The sequence below is a fragment of the Ictidomys tridecemlineatus genome (assembly GCF_052094955.1).
Source record: "Ictidomys tridecemlineatus isolate mIctTri1 chromosome 12 unlocalized genomic scaffold, mIctTri1.hap1 SUPER_12_unloc_5, whole genome shotgun sequence".
Classification (NCBI taxonomy): domain Eukaryota; kingdom Metazoa; phylum Chordata; class Mammalia; order Rodentia; family Sciuridae; genus Ictidomys; species Ictidomys tridecemlineatus.
This window is the reverse complement of record NW_027520963.1, coordinates 132,709-156,978: the sequence shown is the minus strand read 5'-3', so window position 1 is coordinate 156,978 and position 24,270 is coordinate 132,709. Positions and strand designations below refer to the sequence as shown.

At 49.0% G+C, this 24,270-nt stretch overlaps 1 protein-coding gene across 1 annotated transcript in view; it reads left to right on the top strand.

The window, feature by feature from the left end:
* LOC144372333 (mitotic spindle assembly checkpoint protein MAD1-like) overlaps positions 1 to 24,270 on the top strand; it is a 238,839-nt gene that overhangs the window by 200,418 nt on the left and 14,151 nt on the right. Inside the window, 2 exon segments of the mRNA XM_078035712.1 lie at positions 1,054 to 1,142; positions 3,722 to 3,870. Coding sequence (XP_077891838.1) covers positions 1,054 to 1,142; positions 3,722 to 3,870 — 238 coding nt within the window.

The window sequence follows — 24,270 nt, the reverse complement described above, 5'->3', positions numbered from 1 at the left end:
AGTGAGCAACTGTGTCAGTAACAACTGTGGTTTGCACAAGGCCTTGCACAAGTGCACACCTCACAGAGGAGACATGTTAGTGCATGTTAGTGTCAGCATGCTAGGAGTGAATGTCATTGGCAAGTTGAAATACATTGTCTTGGTCCATCGGTAGCTGCTATCACAGAACACCAGAGGACAATAATTTATAATAAACAGTTATTTCTGCCACCTACGTTTCTGGAGGCTGAGAAGTCCAAGGTCAAGGGACCACATCTGGCAAGGATGAGAAGGGTAAGGGAACCTGAGAGCTGCACTGAGGAGTGGCCAGACTTTGTTAGCAGACAGCCTCTGAGCTGCAGCTGCTGCACAGTTTCGGGCTCCTTCTAGGCTGCTCCTTGGAATCCTGGGGCCTCCTTAGCTAGCCCATGTCTGGGTGGAGAGAGGAGGTTAGCTCTGAGTGCATGTCCTCTGGCTCCTGAGGTCCCTGGCCAGTGGCTGGCCATTGACAGTACCCATTCTCAAGCCTGAAATTACTGGGACTCCTCATATCCACCACTCCCTAACCCTCCCACCCTGATGTGTCCAAGTGTTATTACAGTTCACTTTCCTCCTGGAGGAGGCCTTCAGCTTCTGTATTCTATAGAGGAATCTGAAGTAGCAAAAGAAAGGAAATACTGTGACTGTTCATTCAAAGCAGTGGCAAATTTAGAATATGTTCTTTCCAGTTACTGTGTCCCTTTTTGCCCCAGAGATTTTGGTGTCTCTCCACATTATTCCCAGAATGACTGTGACTCCATGGCTAATCTGCAGACAGAAGTGTTAAGGAAGGGAAAGGGTGATTTTTGCAAGAGGTAGCATGCTGGTGGCCTTGCAGATTCAGGCTGCTGGGATTCCCAGGAAAACAGCCCCCCGTCCTATGTTCCCTAGCAGGAGGAGGGGATTGGGTCTGGGGAACCTTTGAATGGTGCTTTTGGGACCTCTGGGGCCAGGCAAGGTTCTAGGCTCTGTGCTGTCTGTAGGCCTGCAGAGCCCCCTGCACCTGCTGACCCTTGGCCCTGTGTTTTCTCGCAGCTGGAGATGGAGCTGAAGATGCTGAAGTCCCAGCCGGGCTCTGCTGAGTCGAGCTTCCCGTTCTGCAGAGAGGAGGTGGACACACTCAGGTACGCTGTGCTGGGGCTGGGGCTGCTGGCAGTGGGAGTCTACTAGAACCCCTTCCTCCACTGCCTCCTGGATGGCATTTTGTTCCTCAATCACATTCCATCCGCTTGGGTTCCTCTGCAGGGACACTCATCTCCACTGGGCTGGACCTTTTCCAATATCCTTTTCTTGGCCAGCACTGTCAGACAGCTGAGCCTTGCAGCCTCCCCCATGTTCAGGAGCTCGCAGACACTCTTGTCGGGCATCTGGTAGGACCTGCCTTTGCTGCCAGCAAGGTAAAGCAACAGGCCCATCTTCTTGGCTTGTGCAACTCTAGAGGCAGCAAGGAATTTATGAGCAGTGGAATACTGGGAGGTGCAGATGAGGAGAACTGCTTACAGAAGCAGTAGCCCGACCAGATGTGCTTTCTGTTGTCAGCTGGGCACCTTTGTCTATTATTCAGGACGCGCTCACTCGCCCTGAGCTACTGTTTTCCTAGATGCGCTTCCTGCACCTCCGCCATCCAGCACCCCTCACTTCTCTGTAAGCAGAGACCGCGGGCTGAGATTGTTCCCAGATCTTATTTCCTTTCTCCCCAAGACATGTCAGGGTCCTAAAGGAGATCCAGATGTGTGGGTGGGGTGCTGAGCAGCCCCTCCTGACTGTCCCCTGATGCACACTTCAGCCCTACCATTCAGTTTCTAGTCGAAGTGGCAAGTTTCCAGTTCTGGCATCTCTCATGGGAGACAGCAACTGTGGATGCAGAGTGAGTGTGGCTGAGTGGCCGTGCCTGGGGAGCCTCCCTTCTGCCCTAAGTGTATGCCATGGACCAAGTGTCTGGCATCCAGGGCTTCTCACCCAGGGAGCTGTTTCTGGTGAGTGAAATGAGAACAGACCTGGGAACCAGGACAGCCCCAGTGAATACCAGGTGGCCCTTGGTGAGGCCACTGGTGCTGGAGTTTTAATGGCCCTCCCTGGGTTGTGCAGCCAAGGCCCAGCAGACTGGGACAAACCCTGGTACCCAGGGCTAAAGTGGCCTCAGCTGTTTCTCCCCTGTGGGTTCCGTTTTCTCGTGGGTAGTGTATGGATGACCCCAGCTTTGCAGGGTTGTTGAGTAAAAGCAAGAAAATATGTGCGCTGCCTCTGGTCCAACCAGGCCCAGAAGTGTTGAGCCAAAAACAGTTATGGTCCCTTCCAGGTTTGAGGTTTCCTCCCTCATTTCTGAAGCATTTCTAATATATGGACGGAGGCCTTATAAATAGCACTTTGGAGACCTGCCAGATCCCAGGCTGTTTGTTTTGCGCTCGTTCCCTCATTCACTCGGTAAACACCGCGTGTGCGCCGTGGGCACCGTCAGGGCTCAGCACTGAGGATGATGGAGTGGTGAGCAAGACGCACACTCTCCGTCTTCATCAGTTTTGTGGTTTAATGGGGACTTGGGGGGACATTATTCACAGGCAATCCTGGCTCTGTAATTATGGATGGAGAGGAATGTGGTGGTGCTGTGAGAGCAGGTGTCTGGGGGCAGTGGGCTCCCCTGGGAAATACGTTTGTGTGTGGCCATGGGTTAACCATAGGATGGCAGGGGAGCTGGAGGCCAAGCCTGGGCCCCAGTGAGGGTTTGGTCTTTATTCTCTGAACAATGGGAAGCCATTATGTGTTTGAAAGTAGAAGAGCAACATGATTGAATTTGCAGCAGCCAGCACCACTGGCCTCCAGGGTGGGCAGCTCTCCCCAGCTGAGTGCCAGGCAGCATCTGCTGTGGGACACCCTTCCAAGCTGAAGTGACTGTTCCCAGCCAGAGGAGGGCCGAGCATATCTCCTATACATATACCCCTCAGCTCATGGAGCAGCCCTATCTGTGGTGAAGAGCTCATAACACAGAGGTGTGAGTGGTGGTGGTGGTGGTGTGTGTGTGGGTGGGGGGGTGTTCAATGCAAGAGGCATTTGAATGAGACTGGGAGGCCCCAAAAGATGGCTAGCAGCTTAGGAGTGCATGCCGCCAAGGGCCACAAAGGCAGGAGAGCTCAGCTGGTGTCTGCCATGAGAGGAACAAGGGCCAGGAGCTGGCCGTGGAGGAGGCATCCAGAGAGTGCTGGGCTGATGGAGGCCCCAGGTCAGCTCTCATGGAGGAGGCACCAAGTGCTCAGGAATCAGCATAGTTGGCTCCTCACCTGACAGAGTCCTTAATGCCATGCAAGACAGGTATGTCCTGTGGTTGTCCCCCCCCTTCCACCCCGTGTCCCTGGGAATCCTGTTATCAGGTGATGCAGTGAAGGGATTGGATTTGGGTGTTGGCAGGTGCGCCTCAGGGTGTTAGCCAAGGGGGCAGAGGACAGTCTGCCCCAAGGGCCTGAGGCTGTCAACATGGGCCAGCACTGTGTTACTGTCACAGACTGGCATCCTGTCTTCTGCCAGGACTCTGGCTGCCCACAGCTCTCATGCTGCGGCTGACAGGAGCATGGCCAGGCGTGGGTGGGGCTTGTGTGGGCTGGAACGCTTTGGGTTTATTTTTTAAACTTCAAGAAAGAGCTTTATTGTTGACATCTTTAGCTCAATGATCAAAGCTTCTTGTCCCCATTGTCTCACTTGGAAAACGCAGCTGTGGAAAGAAGCAGCTTCGTGGCTGGCCGCTGGGAGCTGGTCGGCATGTGTCGAGAGGCTTTGGTGGAGTTTTGCACCACAGTTCTGCAGCAGCACTTCTGACTTCCAGCCAAGGAGCAGCTGAGGGTGGAGATGGCTGTCACACAGGTACCTGCATCTGGGTGGCTGCTCCACACTTGGGTCATGTGTGACAGGCAACCCCAGGTGAGCAGGGGCTCTGCGTAGTGCACTCAGCCAGGGAGACAGTGTAAAACCAGGACTCACAGAGCCCAGGTGGCTCCTCTGGCTTCTCAGGGACAGATTCCTGTGCAGGTGGGGGAGTCCTGCTTGGCCAGGGTGCTGACCCGCCTCTCCTTCCACAGACCTGTCTCTCTCTTAAGGTCTGTTTCTTCTACTGGGTGGGCTAGCATCTCTGGCGCTCCCTGCCTCTGCCCAACCCTGCAATGGCACCCCCTGTACCTTCTCACTTTCCTCCCACGACCCCAGCCATCCAGGCTCAGGGCAGGCACATGGGTTGTGCCTCAAGTGTCCCATAGCATCAAAGGTAGGCTTGGTGTTCTTGAGATAGCCATATTTGTAGCTCACTTTTGTCCTGAACGAGGAGCATATTGTTGTAGTGAGTTTTCTTCAGACAACATCAGGCAGCCCTCTGGCTGGGAAGTAGTGACAGAGGGGCTGGGGCCAGCTGAACGAGCAGTGTCTCTAGACACCAGAAGCATCTGCCCCAGCTCCCCTGGGGGAGACACCAGTGCTGTCAAGGCCAGAGGGCTCGTCATTGTTTCCCTGCAGCCGCAGAAGAGAGGGGAGACTTAGATGACCCCCTTTGAACAAGGGTCTGTTTCTCCTTTTGATTCTCACTTCTGAGGTTGAAGTGCTTTTCCTTCAGTCCTCTGAAAGTTTCTGAGGAGTGGTTTTTGAAGTGGTTGGTTCAGAGAAAGACAGTGGACACGAGGGCCCTGCTGCTGTCAGCCAGCCTTTCCCCGTGACCACAGTTGGCCAGCTGGTCACAGGAGAGCTGGTGGGGGAACGAGGGGGACAGCACTGCCAACCTGGGTACTGGGAGTTCATATGTGTGTGCATTCACCTAGGTTACATTTGCTACACACAAGAGAGTAGACATACTTACTTGTTTTGTGTAAGTGACACACATCCCTCACACCACATCATCTCAGCACAGAAAACGGAAGTGTCAGTACAGATTTAAGTAGCAACAGCTGAGGCCCTTTCAAGTGGAACAAATCTGGATTCGTTATTTTCTGCTGTCAAATAGCAGCTCTGGCAAATCCTAAATGTTGTCTGTGGATTTAGCAACTGGGTAGACTTTCAGTGATTCCAGAGGCTCGTGTGTCTGTGCCAATGCCTGTTAGTCACCCTCCGGAGCCTCTCCGTCACGGCCACGCTTACTGCCTGCCAGGTCCCACGGATGTGCTGGCTAGGCCCCAGTCCACGTGGGCAACCCCAGGCTTTGGGGGCTGAGGGAGCCCTGCCTGCTGGTGCTGGAGATGTCGGAGGATAGTGTGGTACTCTGTAGTACCCACTGGTACCCTGGAGCCCTGGCTGCACATTTAGGAGTGAGGTTGCAAGCACCTGGCTAGAAACCTGGGATTTGTCCCCGTGGCTTTGCTAGGAGATCCCAGCTGGGGTCTTTCACTTGGTGCCCTCAGAATTATTATTCTTTGGTTTCTTCTCAGCCTGGCATATCTTTGGAGACTTGGGCCTGGCAGATATCAGACTGTTACCAGCTCCTGGGAGCTGGGTGGGGGATGGTGCTGGAAGCTCAGCATCATGGTGGAACTTTAATGTCCCATTGACCTGGGGGATGGGGTCATCCTGCTGTACCTTAGCAGAGGACTTATCCCCAAGCCCAGAATCACTGTTCTTTGAAGAGGAGGGGCCTGTGGTACTCGGCAAAGATGTGGCATCACTGGCGTGAGGTGAAGCTAGGATGAGGGGTGCCAGTTTTCAAGAATCTTCAACATCCAGTTCAGTTCCTCGGCAGTCCCCTTTCTTCCCAGGTCCAACTCACACCTGCAGACCTAGACACACACAGCCAGCTGGTGGAGGATGCCTTGCAAGATGGAGGAAGGCAGTCCAGTGGGGACCTCAGGACTGGGGACAGTGAGGTGGTAGTCCCCTGAGTTCCCAGAATACCAGCTGTATGTCCTGGACATGGAACCCTCAAAAGTTTGAATGCACAACCAGCCATAGACATAGACCAAAGTCTCCAAAGACGTTCACTCCCCCAGCCACAGGGGTGCCACCTGATAGCGGGTAACCTTGAATATGCCTTTCTGACTTTGGCTGATGCCAGGGAAAGAATTGTTCTCCACCCCACTGCCCCACAGAGCCCCTGCCCAGTGAGTCTACTTCCTACCCCAGCCTTCACAAGTGCCCCTGCCTGGCAGTGTAGCAGGGCTGAGTAGGTGGGCAGGCTGTGTCCCTGACTAGGATTGTCCTACCTTGGTTGAGTCAGGCTGACCAGGTAGCTGAGCTTCTATCCCCATCTGGCACTGGAGAGACAAAGGTGAAGGGGCTCCTTACTGCCCTCATGAACCATGTCTGATGCTAGCAGGCATCTCTGCCATTAGGATGGGAGGCCTTTTTTCTGCAGGCATCCCACTTTGTCAGGTTGGTATCAGCAGGGCCCATGGCAGCCCTGCACCTTCCCTGTCACGTGTATACACGCCATTCAACAGAACTTCAAAACACAGGAAGCAGAAGCAGATAGAACTGAGGAGAGAAACAGACACTCAAGCATTTACAGAGGACACCCATGCACTGCTGTCCACAGTTGGTGGGGGGCCAACAGAAAAGCAGCAAAGATCTGGAACTGAATGTCACTGTCAGCTAACAGGTATGGTCAGTGTTTGCAGAGCACTATCCATTCTCTCTTAAAGTCCACTTGGCACATTTACCACAGTGGATTTTATCTTGGGTCACAGAACAAACCTTAGCAAAATTAAAGGAATCATATTCATGTACAGTATGTTCTCTGGCTACATTGAGCTCAAAGTAGAGGTCAATAACAGAAAAACAACAGAAAAATCTCCAAACGATCAGAAATGACACAAAATCTCCAAATGTGCTTCTGAATCCTCCACATGTCAAAGAGGAATTCTCAAGAGAAATATACACAACTGAGTGATAATGAAAATACAAAACTTTGTCAGATACAGTGAAACCAGCACTGAGAAGGAAACTTTCAGAGACATTCACATTAGAGAAGAAAAGAAGACTCTTATTTATGTGCTAATTGTGAGAACCTGAGGGAAGAGCAGAAGCAGCTTAGAATAGGCAGAAAGAAATAATGAAGAGCAGAAAGAAATGAAATTGATAAAAAAAATAGAACGGAGAAAAAATCACTGAACAAAATGCCATTTTAAAAAAAAAATCCATAAAATTGATAAACTGCTAGCAAAACTGACAAGTATTAAGAAGCCACAAGACACACATCATCGGTATCAGGGCTGAAGCAGGGGCTGCCGCTGTGGATCCTGTAGTGTCACAGGGCACGGCAGACGGCTTCATGCTCAGAGACTCATTCACTTGGAAGCAAGAGATCAGTTCTTCAAAAACCTTCAACTACCAAATATGAAGTATGCCAAATATATATACCAAAATATGAAATACATACCAAAAGATGAATAGATTATCTGAATAGTTCTAGGACATCAAAAACCTGAAGCCATTATTAAAATGCTCCCAAGAAAGGTCTCTGCAGGCCCCAGTGGTTTCCCTGGGGAATTCCACTGAACAGCTAGAGAGCTTTTGGTGGCAGGTCACTCAGCCTCGTCCAGGAGACAGAAGAGGAGATGGCCAGGGTGGGGAGGAGTGCCCATGTCTACCAGAGACAGCCGGGTGAGCCTGTTGGCATCTTGCTGGGGGGCAGGAGCCTGAGAGCCCGTGACCTGCAAAAGTCAGGAAAGCAGTGGCAGCTCTGCTAGCTAGCTCTGATGCCCCACTGAGGTGGACACCATCCAGGGAACTGAGTGAAGAGGGCAGCAACCTCCTTGTATTAATCTGCAAGTGCCTATGAATCATAAATATTCCTAAAATGCTGCCTTAAATGAAGGCCTTCACCCCTTCTCCAGCTCCAACCCCCTTCTTCCTGCTTTTAGACATCACCCCCCACCCCAGGGGACACTTCCTAAGGCTTGGTGGCATAAAGCCTCTGAGCTCATCCTCTCCTGGTCAGGGACTCAGCTTTTTGGGGTCACTGCCACTCACTGTCTGCTGTCTGACTTCTAAGGCTTTGTGATGTTGTCTCTGTTATTTTCTTGTCTTCAGCAGTAGGCCTGAGGAAAATGAGAAAGCCTTTACTTTTGATTTTGCAGCATTTTGAGGGAGTGCGCGTTAATGAACCCGTTCAAGTCACTGTCGTAAAGCTCAAGGCTTTGTTTTTCCATTTCTGTATATATTTGAAAAGTGAAGCAGATGATTGAAGGCTGTTTCTCCTCCTTATGTTACAAATTAGCACCTTCTCTGCTTTCTCAGACCTTTTGTGTTGCCATATAGTTTGCTCCACTGTGTGGTCCATTAACCCCTTCTGAGCTTCAGTGACTTCGTGCTCTCAGCTATTCAGGAACCATGGCATCTTCATGGGCAAACTGCTGGCATGTTGGACTTAGGTGCTCTGTCCCTAGAGCCTATCTTTATTTGACTACGGGAGTCTGGTTGCTTCCAGGATTCTGATCATTCTGTTTCTGAAAATAGTGACAACTACTCACTTTAGTAGTAGCTGTCAGTAGCAAAATTGTAATAAGTTGCCTGCTGCCGCTTATTTGGTGCACACCATGGGCCACATCCCACATGTGCATTCTTGCCTTCTTACACCATCCCAGGACAGTTTCTAAGAAAGATGCTCACTTCATGGAGGCCTGGGTTCCATACAGTGGAGTACATCCATTTTCAAGCGTGGTTTAACCAGCAGTATTGAGAGTTGGGTGGTGGCAATTGTCTGTGAAAGAGCAGGTCTTAAGACACATATCATCTTCTGAACTCTAAAACAATGAGAAAAGCAGCTGGGTGTGATGGTGCACACCTGTAATCCCAGTGACTCAGGAGGCCGAGGCAGGAGGATTGCAAGTTTGAGGCCCTGTCTTAAAAAGAGCTAGGGATGTAGCTCAGTAGTAAAGCACCCCAGGGTTCATCACCAGTACCAAACAAAGAAAGAATGAAAAAAGCCAAATTCAGTCTACCTTTTCCTATCACTACATGCATCCATTTCTGCAGAACATCAGTGATCACTCTCCTCCCAACTCCACCCACACCATGGTCACGCTCTGAGAGGTGTGTACAAGATTATGTGATCACTACACAGTAGGTTTTAGGACATGTCCTAGGATCATCTTAATTTTTTTCAATCGTTATGTAGTAAAGTTACTGTTTTTTAATGGTGAATTTTAATCACCCCATAATCAGAGAACAAAATAATTTCGTCACCTCCCAAGCCCTTGCTCTCCCTTTTGCTCATTCCTTGTGCCTCTTGCTCCGCCCACCACTGCTCTGCTCCCCAGCCCTGCTGTCCTGGGAGACAAATCCTCTGCTGTCACCTCTTGAGGCTTGTGAAGTCCACACAGCATCACAGCATCACGTACATGAGCGTCCTGATTGCCAGTGTGCACAAGTCCACCCTTCTTGATCACTGTGACTTTGCAGGAAGCTTTGGGATCAGATGGCACGCATCTTCAGATTTACTGCTCTTTTCTGGATTGTTTTGCTGCTTCTGACATCTCAATAAGTTTTCCTATCCCTGAACACTAGTGTCTTAAATTTATTTGGGTTTTCTTTTAGCAGTGTTTGTAGTTTTTAGGGTCTGATCTAATATCACATTGGATAAATTAATTCCTGAGTATTTTGTTCTTTTTGATGCCATTGTAAATGGAATTTTCTTAATTTCCTTTTCAGATTGTTCATGGCTAGTGTATGGAAATACAAGTGATTTTTTTTTTTTTATTTTGCATGTTGACTTTGGATCTTGCAGCTTTGCCAAATTCTTTGATTAACCGGGTTTTCTTCTTTCTTTCTTTCTTTTTTTTTTTTTTTTTTTTTTGCAGATTATGTGTGGTGTTTGTATGGCATCTGTGAATACAACAGTTTACATTCTCTTGTGTGCTAGATGCCTTTTATTTCTTCGTCTTGCCTAATTGCTCCGGCTGTGTTGAATAGAAGTAATAGAAATGGGCCGTTTTGCCTTATTCCTGATCTTAGGGGAAAGCTTGCAGTCTTTCGATGTTGGGATTGATGTCAGCTATGAGGTTTTGGAAAAAAATGCCCTTTATCATGTTGAGGAAGCCCCTCTGTTCCTGTTTGTTTTGTGTGTTTCTTGTGAAGGGGAGATGGATTTAGTCAAGTGCTTTTTCTGCCTCCACTTAGAGGAGACTTTTATTCTATTAATGTTGGGTGTTACACTGGCTGGTTTCCAGATATTGAGACAGCTGTGCACACCTGGTAGCACCCCTTCCAGTTTGCTGAGTTGGGGTTAAGGATTTCATGCCTGTATTCATCAAGGTTGTTGGTCTCAGTTTTCTTTAGCTAATCTTTGACTTCAGTGTGAGCATAATGCTGTTCTCAGACCAAATCAGGCAGGGTTCCCTCCTCATGAGCTTTCTGGAAGAGTTTGGGAAGTATGAGTGTTAATTCTTTGGATGTTTGGTAGAACTCAACAGTGAGGCAATCTGGTCCTCTTTTGATTACTGATATAATCTCTGTATTTTTCATGGATTTGTTGATATTTTCTATTTCTTCTTGTGTCAGTTTTGGTAGTTTGTATTTCTTGGACTTCATTTGTGTCTCAGTTATCACATTTGTTTTTATATGTGTTTATGTATTCTCTTATAATCCTTTTGATTTCAGTGAAACCAGTAGTAATGTCCCCTCCCTCATTTCTGAATTTCATAATTTGAATCTTCTCTCTTTTTTATTAGTCAATCTGGGAAAGATTTGCCAATTTATTGACCTTTTCAAATCATCAGCTATTGGGTCTATGTATTTCTCTATTGCATTTCTGTCCTCGGTCTTGCTCATCTCCGCTCTGATCATTATTGTTTTTTTCTTTCTGCTGGATTTGAGCTAATTTGCTCTTCTTTTTTCTAGTTTCTTAAAGCCATACTGTTAGATTATTGACTTGAGAGCTTCCTTTTTTAATTTAGGATTTATAGCTGTAAGTTTCCTTCTTGGTTTTGGTCTCCAGGTATTTTCTAATTTCCCTTGTGAGTTCATCTTCAACCCATTGTTGTTTAAGAGTGTTGTTTAATATCCACCTATTTATGAGCTTTTTATTTTCCTTCTGTGATTGATTTCTAATTTCATTGCAGTAATTCCATTACATTTACAAGTTTAACTTAAGACTTGTTTCAGGGTTTTATATGTGATCTATTCTGTAGAATATTCCACATGCTCTTAAGAAGAATGGCTATTCTGTTGTTAGGTGTATGTCTTTATGATCTAAGTGATTTATAGTGTTGTTCATCTCCTTTTCCCCACCTTTTTTTTCATTAAGGATTGGAACCAGAGGTCCTTTACCACCTGAGCCACATGCTCAGTCCTGATTGTTTATTTATTTAGTGGAACTGGGGATTGAACCCAGGGCCTCTTGTATGTGAAGCACTTGCTCTACCACTGAACTACATCCTTGGACTTACTTTTCATTTTTTATTTAGAGACAGGGTCTCACTAAATTGCCCAGGTTGGCCTTAAACTTGTGATCCTCCTGCCTCAGTATCCCAAGTTGCTGGGATTGCAGTCATGTACCACTGGACCAGGCTAGTTCCTTTTCTTTCTTACTGATCTTTCTGACTGATCTGGATATCTTTCATTCCTTTTTATTCCTAAACAATATTGCAGGATTTTTTTTCTTTTTTTTTTTTTTTGTGTGTGTGTATATGTGTGTGGTAAGAACAATTAAAATTTGTCCTTTCAGCAGTCTTTATGTGTGTTTGATACATTTGTTGTTCTTGGCTGTGGTCACCATGGTGTAGAGTAGGTCCCTGAGCTTCCCACGCCTGTGTATCCTTTGATCAGCACCTCCCGTTCATCCCCCAGCCCCTGGTAACCACAGTTCTACTTCCAGGGCCTGCTGCCCTGGGTTCAGATTTTTTTTTTGTACCAGATTGAACCAATTCATCTGTTGAAGGACACGTGGGTTGGTTCCATAGTTTAGTTATTGTGAACTGAGCTGCTATAAACATTGACGTGGCTGTGTCACTGTAGTATGTTGATTTTACATCCTTTAGATATATACCAAGGAGTGGGAGAGCTGGGTCAAATAGTGGTTCCATTTCTGGTTTTTTGAGGAATCTCTATACTGCTTTCCAGTGCGGTTGCCCCAATTTAGTTCTTTCCATTTCTCAACATGAATAGTCCTGTAGTAAATACGGTTGTGCAGATATCTCTATGGCATACTCATGTCCTTTATTTTGTGCATGGATCCAGTAGTGGGATTTCTGGATCATATGGTAATTCTATTTTTAATTTTTTGAGGAATTTCCATACCTTTGTTCATAATGGCTATACTCATTTATATTCCCACCAACAGTGAATACGGGTTCCCTTTCCTCCTCATCTTTACCAGCAGTTGTTATCTTTTGTCCTTTTGAAAATAGCCATTCCAGCAGGTGTGAGATGATGCTTCTATGAGGTTTTGATTTGCATTTCTCTGATGATTGCTGACAATTGATAATGAGCATTTTCTCATAAACCTGTTGGCCATTCATATGTCTTATTTTGCAGTCTGCAATAGAAACCTTTTTCATTTCTGATATCATGACTTTGTGTCTTTTTTCTTTTTCAGCCTTGTTGGGACTTTACAATTGGATTGGTCTATTTAAAGTACTAGTTTTCAGATTCTTTAATTTTTTTTCCTCTATTGTTTTTCCATTTTCAATTTCATTGATATTTGTTTTATAGTATAGTTTTCCTTCAGCTTGCTTTAGGTTTATTTTTTCCCCCTTTAACTTCCTAAGGTAGGTGCTTGTTTTCTTCTTCCTTTTTGTTTTTGACAGTACTAGGGGTTGTACCCAAATCTTCGCACATGCTGGACAAGTGCTCTACCTTTGAGCTACTTCCCAAGCCCTTTTTATTATTTCTTATTTTGAGATAGGGTCTTCCTAAGTTGCTGATGCTGGCCTCAAATTTGCCATCCTCCTGCCTTGGTCTCCAATCCCCCTGGAAATCAGGGTACCTGGTGCAGGTGGTACTTGTGGTCTCCTGTGCAGGGTGCCAAGGCTTTGGGGCCATGGGGAAGGGAGCATGTTGTTTGGAATCCTTATGTACAGCAGCCGTGTCTCCTGCATGGATGGATACAGATTTCCTATGTCACAGTCCAGTATGTCACAGTCTACTCTGTAGTTTGCTGCTCTTATCCCCCTCTTTTGTCTCCTGAGCTGTTCTTCCTTACATTGATACCTTGAGGGACCCAGGCTCCTAATGCCCAGCTGCAGGAGCTGCCCCTTCCTTGCAGGCCTGGGTCTTCTTATTGCAGAGGGTGCTTGGAAAGCACAGTGGGGTACCAGGTGTGGGTGCATACAGGCCTTCTCAGCCTGCCCACACCACTGGTGTCCACACAACATAGACAGTTCTGTCCTTGTGCTGGGTCAGTTTCTCTTTGCTTGGGTCTGCGTGTACCGCATGCAGCTGGCCGTCTCGGAATCCCATCTTGGCACTCGTGCTCAGCGTTGCCGTATATTATTTGTTTCCTCTGTGTTGCCTGAGTCTGCTCACACCTCCTGCTTTCTGCTCGGTTATTTGGGCCACTTTTGGCGTTCCATCTAAATTTCACTGCGATGCCCTGGACTCTTTTCTCTGTTTAACTTTTGTGCTTATCTGGGGCTCCAGGGAATGCACTATGCCTCCTGGGTCAACTCTTTCCCATTGCAGTAAACCACAGAAGCTGCACCTCCTCATCAGTACTTCACCCTCATCCTTCAGCGCTCCACACTTAAGCCTGCATTGAAAAACCTCAGCTCTTGATGGCATCTGTCTTGTTTCTAGTCTTAACTCAGTAGGAGACAGCTTATTATATGTAACAGGTGGCCAGGGTCCACAAGGAGGAGGCCAGCTGGGCAGCACAATGAGCTTTTGAACAAATGTGCATAAGCATGCAGTTCTGTATCGCTTAGTGACTGAATGTGTTCTGAAAACTGTGTCGTTAGCTCTCTTATCAAGAAGTGAACATCAGGCTGCGTTTATATGAACTGGAAGGCTGTGACATCACAAGGCAATGTGATCTTACAGGACCATCCCAGTGGCTCTATGGCACGTGACTATACTTGTTATGCGTTATTGCTTTTTTGCTCCCTCTCTCTCTGCGAGGTAATAGTTTGCCTGAAAAGGTAGGTTGCAACAGAAAGCACACCCTTTTCAAATGAGCAAACAAATTTGTCTTATGTGGGTCTGCCCTCTGACAGCTCGCTGGGATGGAGTGTGGCCAGCCATTCTATTCAGATATGTCTGTAGCTTCCAGTGTGGCTTAATGACATTTAGCCCTCAAGTCCTTCTGCCTATGCAGCTTCAGAATGCACACTATCCAATTTTAGCATGTCATCCTGAGGGGTCCTTCTCAGCTTCTCCTAAAGTGAGAAGTGCCTCCCTGCAGAAGATCCTTCTTGGAATGGCCCCAGAGGCTGTTTGTGCCACATGCCCATAGAGTCATCATGGGAAACCCTGCGGTACAGCAGCCAGAGTGTCAACCTGAGGCCATCTGCCAGGCCTTCTTCACCAGCCTAGTGATCAGGCCTGCCACATAACCTCACAAGTCTCAGTTTCCCTTTTTAAGCTGGGGAGTGACAGCAATGACCAAATAATGTATGTACTTCACATACGTGAATCTGTAGGTAACTGTCACCTGTGGCACATAGCACATCTCACCCTGCATGTTGTTTCCAGCAAGTCAGGGCTGCCTTGGGCTGCAGCCAGAGTCATCTGTGCTTAGGGCACTAGAGTGAGCAAGGATACCCCCTGACTCCTCGGAAGGGCATTTGGTGGGGTCCATCAGATGAGAGAGGTGCACACCCTCTGACTAATGGCTCTGCTTCTAAAAGCACATCCTGGGTTGGATGCTGTGCTGAGTTTTCACACACATGCACACCATGTGGGCCATCACCACACCTGGGACAGGGAACCCTCAAACATTTCCTCTTGCTGGGTTGTAATCCCTCCCCTCCTCTTTCTCTTTCATACTCCCTGACACCTACTGATCAGTTTTCGGTCTCTGTAGATTGATTGACATTGTATAAGGTTCTAGCGGAATGAAACCACATGACGTGTTCTTTTCTGTCTGGCTTCTTTCACTCAGTATGTTTACTTTGCATTAGGACCACATGCACAGACAGTGATTGTTTTTGCTGCTGAGTAGTCTTCTGTTGCGTAGATATACAGTTTGTTTATACATTCCTCTGTTGATGGACATTAGATTTCTCCCAGTTTTTGCCTACGCCTCTAAAACAGCTTTATATTACAAATAAAGTCCTTGTACAGAAATACTTTCTTTTCTCTAGTGCAAATATCTAATTGTGCAATGACTATGATTATGTGTTTGACCTGGGAAACTGCCTGCCTCTCGTCCACAGCGGTGTAACCTGTCTCCTTCACACTGGCACTGGGTGGTCCAGTTGCTCCTCACCAGCATCTGGTGTGGTAGGTCTTACTTTCAGTCCTTCCGACAGGTGTGTAGCAGTGTCTCATTGTGGCTTTAACGTCCATTTCCCTAATGACTAATGATGTTGGACACCTTTTCATGGTTTATCTATACATCTTCTTGGTAAAGTGTGTGTGTTCAAATCTTCTATTTCATTCTTGATTACTTGTTTTCTTATTGAGTTAGAGTTCTTTATATATTTTGGGTAGAAGTTCTTTGTAAGATACTTATTTTGCTTTTCAAAGAGTTTTTGTTTTTGATGAGGTCCAGTTTTTTCGGTTGTTTTTGTATTTGTTTGTTTTCGTGCTTTGTTTTGTTTTTGGTACTGGGGATTGAACCCAGGATTGCTTTACCACTGAGGTGCATCCCCAGCCCTTTTTATTTTTTGAGATAAGGTCTTGCTAAGTTGCGGAGGGTCTCACTAGGTTGCTGAGGCTGGCCTCAAACTTGAGATCCTCCTGCCTCAGCTTCCCCAGTCACTGGGATTACAGGTGTGTGTCACCATGCATCACTCAGTTTTGTCTTGTTTTGATTTGTATTTTATTTATAAAAATCTACAGAATTTTTCTTCTGTATTAGCAATTTTCAAATTGTTGGTTTTACATATAGGTTTGTTTACATAAAAAAATTTTTAATATTGTACATGATATGTATGGATTTCAGTTTTTATTTTTCCCTTTAGGAAAACACATTTGTTTCAAATGAAAAGACCATTTTTTTCTACATTGGATTGCCTTCATCTATTTATCAAAAATAGGTTTTGGTGGCTCTGTGGTACAGCATATGCCTAGCATACATGAGGCCATGGGTTTAATTCCTAGTGCTGAAAAACAAAACACAAAAAAAATAGATTGTGTGTGTGTGTGTGTGTGCATGTATTTGTCTCAGGTCAGTGCCACACTATTTTGATGACTTAACTTTAATGTAACTCATTGAAATTAGATAGTCCTCTGCTTTCATTTTCTTTTTGTTTGATTAATCTAAGTTCATTACATTTCTATAGGAATTTTAGAATCAGCTTGTTGATTTGTACAAAGAAACCTGTGAGATTTTGATTGGCATTGATGTGATTCTGTAGATGAATGTCAGAAGAAGTATACTACTAACCACGATGGTTTTCCCAATTGTAAGCAGGGTCTTTCTCTCCAATTCATAGGTGATCGTAGACTCTTGGTAGCACTTGCAGGTGTCAGTGTACATCTTCCATGGCCTGGTCATATTCTCTCTTAGTTTTCATGGATTTGGATGCTGTGTAAGTCATATTTTTCAGATAGCTCTCTGGTACTAGTTTCTGGGGAATTTGAATACAGTCAGAACATACTAGAGCTACTCAATTCCTCCTAAACATATTGAGCCTTTTTTTATGGTTTAGTATGTAATCTAACTTGGAAAATTTTTAGAGCATTTGATAAGAATGTGTATTCTGCTGTTACAGATGAGTAGGTGTAAATTTTATGAAAGTCAGACTGTTGATAATGTTTTCAAGTGTCTGTTCCCTGATTTGGCTAGTTATGTAGTGACCCTGACTAAGGACGTGTTGATTTCTCCCACTGCCCTGTTGGTTTTGCTCATTTCTTGTGAAGTTGTTTTGTTTGTACTTATGTGCTCCAGATCATATACCCTCTCCTCTCCTTCAGGGATCTTTTCACTTCTGGGAAGCAGCCTACTTGGCAGTAGGTTATACTCTGAAGTGCATTGTCTGCTTGAAGCAGCCTGTTCACTTTCACTTCTTGGTTTCCTAGTGACAGCATTATTTCTTTTTGTGTTTCATATTTTAAGTGTGTTGTAGTCAAAAGTCTATAACTGGTGATACCTTTTAATCCAATTTCATGGTCTCTGCCTTTTAGTTGGGGTGGTAGGCGCATTTACATTTAGTACAATTACTGAAATGAGTAGGTTCCATCTTGCCATCTTTTCTTTTTCTTTCTCACTCTTTGTCCCATCTCTTCTTTGTTCCTGTTTTTCTTCCCTTAAAAAAAAAATTCAGTGATTCAAAAAAATTTTTTTCACTGTTACTTCAGAGTTATTTCAGAGTTTTAGTGTACATCTCTGACATGGTGCTGTCCAGGTATACAGCATCCAAGTGGCTCCCGTGTGCCACTCACTGTGAAGCCTGTCACCTTTGTGGCTGAGGGCTCCGTGGGAGGCAGCGAGCTCGCAGCAGGTGGCGTGGCTGCTGCAGGGTAGGTTCCCTGAGCGTGTGGCTATGTGCTTGCTGCCCAGGCTCCCAGGGTGGCCACCATGATGCCATTTTGGAAGCGAGGAGGAGGAAAGGGCCAGGGAGGCCGAGGGCAAGCTCCAGGTGGCTCAGGGCTGTGCCTAGAGATGCTCCACAGGCCTCTTGGGTGACTCTGGGCGGGGAGAACCCAGGTGGGGCCGCTGAGAAGGGTCAGCGCTTCTTCCTAGCACTGCACCAGCTCCCCGGGGTGCTGGGGTCCAGAATCCACGAGACAGACTCGCTGGAAGGGAGGAGATGACAAACCCACCAGGAATCAGACCAGAGGCGGTGTGCGGAGAGCTTCCCGAGCCCTCTGCTCACGGCCCGTACATCCCGCAGTGTCACCCAGTGCGGGGCTCCTGACTTCTCCAGACCAACGACACTCCAGGTCTTCCGATCTTCCCGTAGGCCAAGCTCTCCTCAAGCGAGCGCACTCGACCCTGACGGCAACCTGGGGGGCTCTTGGGCTGTCCCCAGAGCAGGCCCTGAGTGGCCTATCCCAGAGCACTTGCTTATTTGAGAGGGTAGGAGGAAGGCAGAGGGGAACAGAGCATTTGGAAGGGACATAGCAAGCCAGTCCCCACTGTGGTGTCCAGAGCTTAACCCCACAGGGGGCCCGTGGGAAATGGAGCCAAATGCTGATAAGGTGGTGTACTATGATGGCCAAGAAGACGTGGTGGTGGTGAAGGTGGTGGTGGTGGGAGTGATGGTAGTAATGATGGTGGTAATGGTGATAGTGGTGATTATGGTGGTGATGGTGATGGTAGTGGTGGTGGTGGTGATGATGGTGATGGTGATGATGCTGATGAATGTGGTGGAGATGATGATGGAGTTGTGGTGAACATGGTGATGGTGATGGTGATGACGGTGATGGTGGTGGTGGTGGTGGTGGTGGTGTTGATGGTGGTGGTGGTGGTAATGTTGGTGGTGATGGTGGTGGTGGTGATGGTGGTGGTAATGGTGGTGGTGGTGGTGGTGGTGATGGTGGTGATGGTGATGACAGTGATGGTGATGGTGATGGTGGTGGTGATGGTGATGACGGTGATGGTGATGGTGGTGGTGGTGGTGGTGGTGAATGTGGTGGTGATGATGGTGATGAATGTGGTGGAGATGATGATGGGGTTGTGGTGAACATGGTGATGGTTGTGATGGTGATGGTGATGATGATGGTGGTGGTAGTGATGGTGATGGTGATGATGGTGATGACGGTGATGGTGATGGTGATGATGGTGGTGGTGGTGGTGGTGAATGTGGTGGTGATGATGGTGATGAATGTGGTGGAGATGATGATGGGGTTGTGGTGAACATGGTGATGGTGATGATGGTGGTGGTGGTGGTGTTGATGATGGTGGTGGTGGTGGAGGTGGTGGTGGTGGTAATGTTGTTGGTGGTGGTGGTGATGGAGGTGGTGGTGGTGGTGGAGGTGGTGGTGGTGGTAATGTTGGTGGTGGTGGTGCAGGTGGTGGTGGTGGTAATGTTGGTGGTGGTGGTGGTGGTGGAGGTGGTGGTGGTGGTAATGTTGGTGGTGGTGGTGGTGGTGGAGGTGGTGGTGGTGGTGGAGGTGGTGGTGGTGGTAATGTTGGTGGTGGTGGTGGTGGTGGAGGTGGTGGTGGTGGTAATGTTGTTGGTGGTGGTGGTGGAGGTGGTGGTGGTGGTAGTGGTGGTGGTGGAGGTGGTGGTGGTGGTGGTGATGATGGTGGTGGTGGTGGTGTTGATGATGGTGGTGGTGGTGGAGGTGGTGGTGGTGGTGGTAATGGTGGTGGTGGTGATGATGGTGGTGGTGATGATGGTGATGGTGATGATGGTGATAGTGATGGTGATGTTGATGATGGTGGTGGTGGTGGTGGTGGTAATGTTGGTGGTGGTGGTGGTGATAATGTTGGTGTTGGTGGTGGTGGTAATGGTGATGATGGTGATGGTGATAGTGATGATGGTGATGGTGGTGGTGATGGAGGTGGTGGTAATGGTGGTGGTGGTGGTACTAAAAATCTCTCTTGTACGAGTTAAAACATGTGGGTTTAGGTGGGACTGCTGACTCCGTAGACTCAATGCTTGGCTATTGAAAGCCCAAACAAGAGACTCTGTGAAACTCTTAAAGAACTGCCAATATGAGAAGACACAAATACATCCAAAGATCGGAGCAAATGTTGGTCTTGTGGATGTCCAGCCTCCCTTGATCTACCTGCGTGGGCTCTGGGCATGTCTGAAATGTGCTGGTTTTCCCAGAGGCCAGGGTCAGAGTGAGAGATGACGTGGTACCCCCAGGGGACAGGGCTTCCTGGACACAGGCCCTCTGCTCACCAGCACCTTGTGACCCTGAAACCCCTCTCCAGGGCCTTGGGGTGCCCTTTGAAGGGCCCCTGATGGAAATCTCTGCTGACACCCTATTTGCCATCTGCCTGAGGTTTCAAAGTGCCCGGGAGGGCAGTCCTCCCAGGCAGGCGTCCGTCTCCCTGGGTCTGAGTCAGTGGTCGCAGGACAGGCCAGCCAGCACTTGCTCACTGGTGGGAGCTGGGTCATGACCTGGGGCGTGAGCGAGTGTGCTGAGGACCAGGTCAATCCTGTGCTGCTCACCAGCCATGCAGCAACAAGGCCTGGCCACCTGGAGGCCAGGCCAGGCGGGGCCCAGTGTCCCCAGCCAGCCTCCGCTGCCAATGTGGAGCTACCAGTGTGCAGCCACCAGCCCTGGTCAGGGCCAAGCTCCCTGACCTGGGAGTCAAAGGGAAAAGCCTTCAGGGTCACAGAGGAGATCAGCAGCAATTGCTTCAGGGAGTGCAGAGAAAAACGTCTGCGACTAATAAAGAGAAAACCAGCCGTGAGAGCCCCGGAGAGCGTTCAAGCTGCCCCCGTCTGTCTCCTGGGACCCGGGACAGTGCTGAGTCCAGGCCCATCAGCCAGGATGGTACTCTGAGGAGCAGAGGGACTTGAGACACTGGCCTGGGGGAGGGAAGTGAGGCTGAGGGAAGTGAGCTCTGGGTTTCTTGCAGGACAGGGGCATAGGCTTCCTGGACACAGGCCCTCTGCTCACCTGCACCTTGTGACCCGAAGCCCTTCTCCAGGAAGGCCTGCAGCAGAGTGACCGACGTTCTAGTGTGCCCAGTCCTCAGGGGACTTTAGGCTGTGGGACTTTCAGTTTCAAAGCTGGGGCAGTCACAGGGAAGCCCCAGGCTGCAGGACTTGGGCTACAGCCTGGAGTCCTGGGGCTCAGACAGGCTGGTGGCTGGCAGCTGGCTTTCCCCCACTGTGGCCAAGACTCCTGACGGGAGCAGCTCACAGGAGACAGGCTGACTTGGGGCTCCTGGTTTCTGAGGTCTCCCACCATGCAGGGCCACTCCACGCCGCTGGCCTGAGAGCATGGCAGAGGAAGGCCACCAGTCCCTGGCGGCAGGGAGGCGAGAGCAGGTGCCAGGGACAGGTGCCAACGCCAAAGGCCCCCAGTGACCCTCCTCCTGGGGGCACCTCTCACTCTAACTGAGGACAGAGACTGAGCTCTCCCTCTGCGGGAACCCATGTCCCCAAGTGGCTCGCCCAGCCCTGCCCATGTCACGTCCACTCGGAGTGTTTGGTTCTGCATGAGCCTGGTGAGCCCTTCGCCTGGGGCTCCGTGTTTGAATCAGCCTCCTACAGGGGGAAGGAAAAAGGCCAGGTGGACCTGCCAGAGGGTGTAAAGCAGCCCTTGCCAGGTCGCTGTGGTCCAGCAGGAGAGTGCCATGTTCCCTGGAGGAGGACCAGGGAAGGGTGCCTCTTCTGTCCCTGCCCCTCGGCCTCCCAGGAGGAAGCTTGTGCAGAGCCGTGCCCTTTGCAGGTCTTCCTGCCGGCATCTGCCTGTGGACGTGTGGGAGGGAGGGCGGCCGCTGGGCTGGCCTCGGTCTGGTTTACTCAGATGTGAGACTGACAAGGAGAAGACTGAGGAGAGAACCCGTCACTCACAGAGACGCAGGCAGGGCACCTTGCATAGGGACATGCCGGGAGGGACGAGGACAGAGCCACCTGTGCTGTGGTTAAGGATCCTGTGTGGGACAGGGTTGTTTCTGTATCTGGCCTGGTACGCCCAGGACAGGTGGACCTTGGCTGTAAGTCAGCAGAGCAGGTGGGGGTGGGCTCTTGGGAAAGGCCTCCAGGGGCTCCTGGTTTCTGAGGTCTCCCATCATGCAGGGCCACTCCACTCTGCTGGCCTCAGGGCATGGCAGAGGAAGGCCACCAGCCCCTGGCGGCAGGGAGGAGAGAACAGGTGCCAGGGACAGGTGCCATCGCCAAAGGCCTTCGCTGTCTCTAGGTATTGGCTGCCTGTAGGGCACGTCACATCAGAGAAATAGAAACCTACGATGGAGAAGAGGAAACCTGACTTGCAGACTGATGCTCACTTCCCAGTCCTGGGGCCGCACATGGCTAAGATGGCGCCTGGCGATCAGCCAGAAGGCGTTATCGTGGGTTATGACGAAAAATCGGACCACCTCTAGGATAGGCTCAGAACCCTTCCGCCCTCGTGGGCAGCTCCGTCTCCCTCACTGCCTGTAGGATGGGTGTACACGTGAGCTCTCCCCATCCTGCTGACCTTTATCCTGATTGGCTCCTGGGCCTCATATTAGCTGTGTGTGCTTCCTCAATAAACGAGCTCCAGCCTTGACTGGTCTCCCTGATGCGTCTGATTGTCCTCTGGCGAGGGAGGGCTGAGTGCGGGCGGTCAGTCGGCCCTCTCCTTTCTTGGCTCATCCTGGCCAGGGCGTGTTCTTCCCATCTCTCCCGCAGGTCGGGAGGGAACAAGGGCTAAAACCCCCGACATCTGGTGCCCGAACAGGGACATGGAGAAGTCGGTTCACCAAAGTGAAAGTATCGGGGAGCCAAGCCAAGCAAGTTCCGAGGTCAGGGTCTCCCTGAAGAGATGGGGAAATCTCACACTAAGCATGGTGCTCCGGCTGTTAAAGCGCTGAGATTCAGGCTCAAAAGGCGAGGTTTAGAGATCTCAGATGCCCAGGCCGAAAGGACTGGGAAACCTTGGCACACACTGCACCCAGGTTGGTGGATGCCAGTCTTTTGGATTGGCCACCTGGGACCGAGCAGAACAATTGGTGAGGAAGAGGGAGATTACCTTAAAGGACCAACTAATAAAACAAAAAGGCAGAAGCAACCCCCATGAGCGATTAAGGTCAGCCATGCTTACATTATTTCAAATTTTTCCAAAGAGCAACCTCTGACTGCTTTCCAGAGACATTGGTCTAATCAGACACCTTATTTAAAGGTAGAGGTCCGATGGAGGGACCCCTTACTGGATCATAGCACGGTGCTGATCCCCTCATTAGTGTAGGGAGGGGATTTGGATGTGATTCCCGATTGGGGAGCCAAGTCCAATTTGGGTCCCCGCTAGAGATCTAAAATACTGTTTGCCAGAACAAAAGTGATTCCCAAGAGCACCCCCTCTTGAGGTATGATTCTTTATTTTCTCATTTGAAATGAAAAGACCATTCTGGACGCTTTGCCTGGTTGTGACTGGACTCCTCATTGTCTCCCTCGTGGCATTCATGTTTGTTGGGGGATACATGCTGTGGGGAGGCACACTTTGATGCTGTAAGTGGTGGTAAGCCAATTTGTTGGTCCTTATATGCCCCTGCCCCCAGGAAAGAATGGACCCTTAAAGGCTACTGCCATTCCTGTTTGGTGGAATATAACCTCACCTCTCCCTAGTAGATGCCCTATACTCCCACCCCACTCAGAAGTCCTTTTGCCCTTGGTGACCATGCCTAATGTCATCTGTCTCACTAGAGACAGCACTCTAGATGTGGGGACGTTGAATCCCCTCTGGTGTGGAGGCAATAGGTTTTTTGACGGATCAGTAGGTGGTATGCTCTGTCCTCCTAAGGGTACTGCCTTCCTTTGTGGGGATATGGCGCACGGTGTCCTACTGGGTAATTGGAGGGGGTCTGCACTGTGGTCCTCCTCCTCCTGACACTGGGATCCTCCTTAATGACCAGTCCCTGCCTATACTGCTGGTGATGATTCCCTTTCCAGGCCCCGAAGAGCCATTCATGCTGTTCCTTTGCTGTTGGGCCTGCGGGTGGCCACGGGGATGGGTACTTGACCTCTGGCCTCGGTACTTCTTCCCAGATGTACAATAAGCTTTCTCAGCGGATGATAGGTGACATGCACCATGTTGCAGCCCTATCTTGGACCTGCAATCTCAACTCGACTCCTTGGCTGCAGGAGTCCTCCAAAGCCATCATGGCCTGGACCTGCTTATGGCCAGAGAGGGAGGACTGTGCCTGTTCCTTCAGGAGAAGTGCTGCTTCTATGCCAGTCACTCTAGTATTGTTCAAGATAAGATTAAAAGGTTAAAAAGACCTTGAAAACTGTCGGAATGAGCTGCAATAAAGCTTTCTGTGGACTGGGCTAAATGGGTGGCCCCTTTACCTTCTCCCCTTGGTAGGCCCCTTGGTCACTATAATGCTTGTGTTGACATTTGGACCTTGTGTAATCAACAGGCTCCTCCAGTTGCTCAAGGATCGAGCCAAAGCTGTTCAATTGATGGTGGTCCAGCAGCGATAGGCCGTCTTACGAGATACTGACTGGGAGCCCTGTGAGGTTGGCCATGGGCCCTACCAGGATGTGCAGATGTAAGTCAGAGGCAAGAGGGTCTTCTTCATAGGCCTAAGTCACCTCCCCTCCTTGAGGTTTCCCACTGGGTCTGCCGATCCTGCAG